This window comes from Salmo trutta, chromosome 32 (genome assembly GCF_901001165.1).
Source record: "Salmo trutta chromosome 32, fSalTru1.1, whole genome shotgun sequence".
Lineage (NCBI taxonomy): Eukaryota > Metazoa > Chordata > Actinopteri > Salmoniformes > Salmonidae > Salmo > Salmo trutta.
The window spans coordinates 13,008,879-13,017,273 of record NC_042988.1 but is presented as its reverse complement, the minus strand read 5'-3'; the positions used below and the strand labels follow the sequence as shown (position 1 = coordinate 13,017,273).

General features: G+C 39.6%; 1 protein-coding gene across 1 annotated transcript; it reads right to left on the bottom strand.

Annotated features, from left to right (window-relative positions):
- Nucleotides 1–5,663: 5,663 nt before the first annotated feature.
- Nucleotides 5,664–7,731, bottom strand: LOC115170610 (estradiol 17-beta-dehydrogenase 1-like). Its single transcript, XM_029726866.1, has 6 exons — nucleotides 7,513–7,731; nucleotides 6,980–7,141; nucleotides 6,619–6,798; nucleotides 6,379–6,472; nucleotides 6,092–6,275; nucleotides 5,664–5,912 (listed from the first exon to the last, which is right to left on the bottom strand). Exons 1-6 carry the CDS (start codon nucleotides 7,607–7,609, stop codon nucleotides 5,745–5,747), a joined length of 885 nt encoding a protein of 294 aa, XP_029582726.1. The 5' UTR covers nucleotides 7,610–7,731; the 3' UTR covers nucleotides 5,664–5,744.
- Between the last annotated feature and the right edge of the window lie 664 nt (nucleotides 7,732–8,395).

Below are 8,395 nucleotides of genomic sequence, written 5' to 3'. Positions count from 1 at the left end.
CTCTATCAACAAGCCAACACGATAGACAGGATGACAGTACATGCCACCTGGTGGACAAAATTAAAAACATCTGTCGACTCATGTTGGATCATGTGAGAAACACTAATATTTACAGTAAATCAGTGAGTAACACAGCTTATGACACATAAACAGGTTAAACAGGGATGTTGATTAGTAGCTTGTATGCGGTCTCTTGGAGGTTGAAATCTCCACCTTCAAACTGAAATAATTGTCATCAGTTTTCATAAGTCACAACATGGACCTTAACCAGGACCACAGAGACTGAAATGTACCTCGTTAGGAACAGAACATTATGTGTGTGTGTGTGTGTGTGTGTGTGTGTGTGTGTGTGTGTGCGTGCGTGCGTGCGCAGACGTTCATATGCTTTGTTTTGTTCAGCTGTTTGTCACTTTGTAGCAATGTTTGGAGAGGAAGGCCAGAGAACCTCTTCTGTTTTTCCTCTGGGTTAGAGGTATTTCAAACATGTCCATGAAACAGGTCACAGAGCTAGAAAATCACATGAGGGAGAAAGTCTGTACATAGTTCAATGTCAGAACATTGTGAGCTGGCAGGGAAAACATACTGTGTTGTGGAGAAGTGAGCTACACTTAGTTCAACTAGTTCAAACTACATTTTGCAGTAGCTGGGTGGTAGTTGAACTTAATTAAAATATTGGTAGTGTTATTGACTGCTTTTTACCATGTGGTGGTGTAGCAACTGGAACTACTGGAACTACACACTACTTATTTTGCAAAAATGAAATTATATATGGGTGAAGTAGGCAAGAATTTCCTTTGTTTTTCGACATCAGACCTGTCAAATTTTTACTTGAAACATAGTTTTGTGTTTAATACACTAAATTAGACATTCTGTTGTGACCCTAGAGTGATCTGCTCTTACAATTTGTCATCTATGACATTTAGATATGATAATTTATCACAAAGTAGTTTGGATGTAGTGAACTACTTTTTCAAAGTAACTTTTGTTAAGTAAAATACATTTTTGTTAAGGGTAGCTTAACTTCTTCCAGTGTGAAGTAATTGTTTGCTCAACACTACTAATGATTGACACAAACAATGAAATACAAGAACAGTTTCTCTCATATGGGCAGAACATGATAAATGCCTTGCTTGTCAAACCAATCATTGTCTTGGAATGAAATCTCTCCCTGACATCTCGCTCTTCCCCATGATAATCATCAATAGAAAGAAATGATGTTCAAAGGGAATATTGTGCAAGCGAAATGTTGGTATGTTTAGACGAGTGGCAGACAGACAGGGCCTGATAATCTGATCTGAGTCCTTGAGTTAGCCTTATCTCCATGCCTGGCAGCTGACTGGGGGGTAGTCTGTCACAGCCGGAGTAGGGCTGGTTGAACTGAACACACACACACAGACATGGGGGCACACACGGTGGGCACACACAGGCATACGGGCATACACACATTTGTGAGAGAGTGACCCAAGAAGTAAATTGTTGGGTGGAATAATACCCATGACAGTTTCATATCCCTGCCATGCCCTTGAGAATTTTATCACACCATGAAACACCAGTCAGCAACAGAGGCTTGTGGGAGGGAACAGTACCAGCAATGTGTGCCATAATAAAATATATGAACCCAAACACAAATACAGTATAAGTGCAAAATATTATTATATATATATTTTTGATTTAAACATCTAATCATGGAGTCAGAGGTAAAAAAAAAAAAAAACGAAACAAATGAAGAGTTTCATTCCAAAACGCTATATACCATTTTCATAAATGTTGGTAAATTAGCTTTTATTGTTTAGAGAAATTATAAAATAGATTGGTGTGATTTTTCACTATCTAATCATGTCATGGGGTTGCTCAATGACAGACATGAATTTGTTTAAAATCTATCTAATAATTTAATTTCAGAGAGCAGGGCAATCCTTGTCCGGCAGGGAAATTTCATTTTTATAGTTGAAAAAAGGGAATTTTGTTTCAATATTTGATCTTAAAAATTACATTTAGTGGAATTCTATTGGGGAAAATATGTGTTCTTGTAATTTTCCAAACATTTTAAATTGTACTCATTTCCATGTCGGCTCTCTGGCCGGAAATGCCCTTGTCTGGCGCAAAGGATCACAATTTCAAACTCCACCAAAAAGTTTACAAATTCTAATAACTGGCAAAAATGTATATTAACTGAAAAGTATCACATGTAGTTTCTTGCAATAGCCATCTCTGACTTTAAGGAATATTTCTCTAAAAACTGTGATTCCTACAAAATGTGTCCAGAGTTTTGGTCATCTCCATCAGATTTGTCTAAAATCCTAAATGAATCAGAATTTAACAGAGTCAGCTATACCATGATATTCCCTTCTTCATCTCCTGATTAACTGTAGTGTGGCAAGACCACCCATGATCTGAAAGTTCTCTAGTTTTGATAGATTTAAACAAACAATATTGATATCACCATGGTCACAACCATAACCTGTCAACTCCATCTCCATTATATATTAAGATAGAATATGAATTTTGGTTGAAATACGTAGGCTTTAGAGTCATAAAGTAACTGAGAAAAAACAAAATTGGTATTTTGTATAACACTTGAATGAAGAAGAAAAGAAGCCATAACTCCGTAAAACGTCCATTCTGTCATATTTCTGTCAAACATCAACTCTGCCAGAGTGCTGAAATGGTAGAATGGTTATATTTTGTTGTGCATTGTTAAATTAATGATTTACTGTATTTTTACAAATGTTTGTATTTAACTTGTATTTTTAAAGACAATAATATGTCTGTTTTGAGTTTCTGTTGTCAACTCTGTCAGTGGCTTGTCAACTCTGTCACTGATTGCTAACCCCCTTCATCTCTGTCCTGCAATATATGTCAACTATTGAAGTACAGTGCTTGCTGTGCTAGACATGCTTTATAAATCTTGTTTTATGTTCTGAATTTAGAAAAACGTGCCATAATGCTAACAAAATTAGCCCTGGAATATTATACAGTAGTATAAAACAAAACAAAAATACATTTGAAGATTTGTATTACATATTTGAATAATCTAAGGTTAGAATGAAACCACCAATGTCCTTAAACGCTTGTTGGACAATAAATATACAAATAAAATGCCTTTTATGGTGTCTGACTAAGTTGAGATAAATCCAGTTAGGTGCATTTTATGAAAAAGGTTTTAGTTAGGAGGTTGTTCCTTTACGTTGTGTGGTATCTGATACTTTGGTTTATAAACATTTATATTTCAAATGTTGTTAATATTAAGAAAAATATTTGTAAAAGAAAAAGTTGGGATTGTCCCGTCTTTCAAGAATCCCTGAGAGACAAATTCACCTCACTCTCAGATAAATGAGTAGTACTGCTAGGTTTTACACAGTCAAATGTAAAAATAACTACGTTTTTAATAAAGAACTGTATGAATGATACATTTGTGACATCAATATTTTAAAAATTTATTTTAAAAAGCATTTAATACAGTCATATAAGATGTACATATTTTACATTTTAATAATTTAGCAGATGCTCTTATCCAGAGCGATTTACAGTAAAAGTGCATTCGTCTTAAGATGGCTAGGTGAGACAACCACACATCACAGTCAAATATACAGGATACAATCATTTAATTCCATGCTAAACAATGGATATATCGAGATTTGCAAAAAAAGACACATTTTCATACATTTTAGCAGACGCTCTTATCCAGAGCGACTTACAGCAGTGAACGCATACATTTCTTTTTGTGCATTTTATTATTATTATTTTTTTTGTAATGGCCTTCCGTGGGAATTGAACCCACAACCCTGGCATTGCACACACCAGGCTGGCGTTGCAAACACCATGCTCTACCAACTGAACCACAGGGAATGCCTACACATACAATAAAATCTAAGAACAGCAATATCTTACACACACGTGAAGGTACACAGCAATAATTTCTGATGAAAAACATTGGTGGATATAGAGTTTTGGAAATAAACTCTTCAAATGTATAAGAAAGTTGTGACATGATAGCAAAACCTCCATCTTGAAGTTGGTGGTTGAACATCGTGTGTAAAGAAGACGATTTTGGCTATCTATGTTGTTTGCTGAAATGATGTCCTTGTGTGTGGCTCCAATGCAAATCATGTGTATAACCTATATACAGCTTATGTACAGTCCAAAGTTTGGACACACCAACTCATTCAAGGGGTTTTCTTTATTTTTACTATTTTCTATATTGTAGAATAATAGTGAAGACATCAAACTATGAAATAACACACATGGAATCATGTAGTAACAAAAAAAGTATTAAACAAATGTAAATATATTTTATATTTGAGATTCTTCAAAGTAGCCACCCTTTGCCTTGATGACAGCTTTGCACACTCTTGGCATTCTCTCAACCAGCTTAATGAGGTAGTCACCTGGAATACACATCAATTAACAGGTGTGCCTTGTTAAAAGTTCATTTGTGGAATTTCTTTCCTTCTTATTGCATTTGAACCAATCAGTTGTGTTGTGACAAGGTAGGGGTGGTATACAGAAGATAGTCCTATTTGGTAAAATACCAAGTCCATATTATGGCAAGAACAGCTCAAATAAGCAAAGAGAAACGACAATCCATCATTACTTTAAGATATGAAGGTCAGTCAATGCGGAATATTTCAACAACTTTGAAAGTTTCTTCAAGTGCAATCGCAAAAACCATCAAGCGCTATTATGAAATTGGCTCTCATGAGGACCGCCACAGGAAAGGAAGATCCAGAGTTACCTCTGCTGCAGAGGATACGTTCATTAGAGTTACCAGCCTCAGAAATTGCAGCCCAAATAAATGCTTCATAGAGTTCAAGTAACAGACCCATCTCAACATCAGCTGTGCCTTCATGGTCAAATTGCTGCGAAGAAACCACTGCTAAAGGACATCAATAAGAAGAAGAGACTTGCTTGGGCCAAGAACCATGAGCAATGGACATCAGACTGGTGGAAATCTGTCTTTTGGTCTGATGAGTCCAAATTAGTGATTTTTGGTTCCAACCTCCGTGTCTTTGTGAGACGCAGAGCAGGTGAACGGATAATCTCCGCATGTGTGGTTCCCCCCGTGAAGCATGGAGGAGGAGGTGTGATGGTGTGAGGGTGTTTTGCTGGTGACACTGTCAGTAATTAATTTAGAATTCAAGGCACACTTAATCAGCATGGCTACAACAGCAATCTGCAACGATACGCTATCCCATCTGGTTTGCGCTTAGTGAGACTATAATTTGTTTTTCAACAGAACTATGACCCAAAACACACCTCCAGGCTGTGTAAGGGCTATTTGACCAAGCTGAGTGATGGAGTGCTGCATCAAATGACCTGGCCTCCACAATCACCCAACCTCAACCCAATTGAGATGGTTTGGGATGAGTTGGACCGCAGAGTGAAGGAAAAGCAGCCAACAAGTGCTCAGCATATGTGGAAACTCCTTCAAGACTGTTGGAAAAGCATGCCTCATGAAGCTAGTTGAGAGAATGCCAAGAGTGTGCAAAGCTGTCATCAAGGCAAAGGGTGGCTACTTTGAAGAATCTCAAATATAAAGTATATTTTGATTTGTTAAACACCTTTTTGGTTACTACATGATTCCATATGTGTCATTTCCTAGTTTTGATGTCTTCACTATAATTATACAATGTAGAAAATAGTAAAAATAAAGAAAAGCCCTTGAATGAGTAGGTGTTCTAAAAATGTTGACTGGTACTGTATGTATAAAGTAAAGGGTTATATTACATTCCATAGTTTGATGGCTATTTTTGTTCCCCTTTCCCATTGGTAGAGAAGATGATATTGCTCATATTTCTGATGTACTGGGACCCGTCCAGTGCTGAGATCTTAGGGCTGCTGAGCGGAATGAGGGCATTGTTGGTGTAGTATCTGAATGCAGGGTTCGATGACTGGATGGCATCCAGAAATACCTGTATTGAGAGGGGTCCAGCTATTAAATCTACTCAACAGTACTACTTACACTTCCATAGAAAATCTATAAATATCTAGTATCATATACATACGTATGTACATGCAGTATGCTCTGGAGACAGGGAGGAGCACCTTAGAAGATCAGCTAAATAACTAATAGATGTCAAGTAAGCAGTACCTTCACAATATCCTCTGTGTCCTGAGCTGCGTTCTGGAACACCATCCCACAGTGTTGCAGGTACGTGTCATAGAGGCTGAGTGTGTGGGCGTCGACCTGCTGCAGCGAAGTGTCCCCTGGCTCTGCCCTCTGCAGGTTGTCCAGGAAGTCCGTGTTGACAGGGCCGCACTCAATAAGACTCACACTGCACGATGGTGGATGGAGTCAATCAGTACCAACACAGTGCACATCCAAAATGAAACACTAACAAAGGGATACATGAGCTGATGACCTCTGTCTGGACTCACTGGATGTTGAAGTGCTGCAGGAGAATGGCCAGACTCTCACAGGCGCCCTCTACTGCAAACTTACTGGCACAGTATACCTCATTAAAGGGGAGTCCTACAATACAATAACACACAGAGATATGTGATTATCATGGCAATAAATACTAAACAAACCCCCAAATCTGACCTCAGAGCAGTGTCTAAAGGCAATTTCATTCCACTCCCCCTCCTGTCACCCCAGCCCTGCTCTCTGTCTCTCACCCTGTAGCCCACCGATGCTGCCAGTGACCAGGATGCGTCCATGGCCCTGGGCCTTCATCCCTGGTAGGAAGGCCTGGATGGTGCTGATGGTGCCCAGGAGGTTGACCTCCAGGATCTGCCTCATGGTGGCCAGGGACTGGGCCTCCAGCGGCCCCATCAACCCCACACCAGCATTACACACTGCCAACATGAATCCCACAGATAAACAGAAAGCCAGAGCACATGACATACTGTATGCTGTACACATGTAAAGAAATTGTCGTTGATGTAAAAATATGAAGGACATCTGTTCTTCTGTTTCGCACACACAACCACACACACGATATAACACTATTATTGTAAGTCATGACTCTGGTCATACCCAGAATGTTCACCCTCTTCTCCCTGACCCTGTCCCTGGCATCCAGAATGGACTGCTGGTCAGTGATGTCCATCTGGAGGATGTCCAGGGTGTCCTTGTGCAGGCCCTTCACACAGTCCAGCAGACGCTCCTTCTTGGCAAGATTCCTCATGGTGGCATAGACTAAACAGAGTTGATATCAGTGGTCAAGGACATCAGAGATTTCGCCATCAAAGATTTACCATTAAACATGTACGAAACAAAACAGATGAAATACAGGGCTTGACATTGACATTATATTGTCACTATAGTTTCCAAAACTAGAATTTTCTGTAATTAAATTGTGATGCTGATAAACCAACCAAAATCTGTTTCTAATATGTGGATGCCATGTAGTAAACAGGCATAAAACTCAGACAGCTTACTGCTCAAAGCCCTTATGCAACAAACATATCACGTATTGTACCCACACTGTTATTTGCATGATCTTACGGCACTGAATAAAATAAACGCTTTCTGTACAGTGATGCCCTTGCAAGTCAGTCACTGCTTACCTTTGTACATTTTCGCTGGATCCGAGGCCAGCCGGACGGCCAGACTGAGGCCTATCCCCGAGGAGCATCCTGTGATCAGCACCACTGTCTGCTCCATTGGGCTGCTGGTCTACACGTCTTCTGGGTCTGGTAGCTAACAGAGAGATGATGTCTGAGGGAAGGAGACGAGGAGATACACGGAGCAGCTCTGTAGGGCTTGATGAGGGGTGTGAGATGAGATGGTATGGGAAGAGATAGAGTTTGTGTTGTTTGTTGATGCTCAAAGTCATGTTTTCACTGTCATCCCTATCACAAGGTCCCTAGAATGTAAACATGCTCTCATTTCCCAGCCCAGGATGAAGTTTTGCTGGGCCAGGTGTTCCCACGAGGTCTGTCTGTGGCCATCAACCCATCACCCGAGCCCTTTCACTCCCAATTTGGTTCAAAACATTCTCTAAGACCTAAACCTCAACTGGAGTTGTGGAGCACTGAGCAAGTTGAGGAAGCTAAACTTCTAGGTATAACATTGGATGGTCACTTATCACAATCAAATCATATTGACAAAGTTGTTGTGAAGTTGGGGAGGGGTATGTCTGTTCTTAACAGATGTTCTGCGTTTTTGACACAAAAATCAACTGTACTAGTTGTTCAGGCTCTGGTCTTGTCTTATCTTGTTTACTGTCTGGTAATATGGTCAAGTGCAGCAAAGAAAGACCCAGCAAAGCTGTAGCTGGCTCCCAACAGAACAGCAGGCCTTGCCCTTAACTGCACACACAGAACTAACATCAACAACATGCATTCCAGTCTTTCCTGGTTGAGGGTTGACGAGAGGTTAACTGCTTCTCTTCTAGTTTTTATGAGAAATATTACAGTGATGAAAATTCCTGATTGTCTGCATAATCAA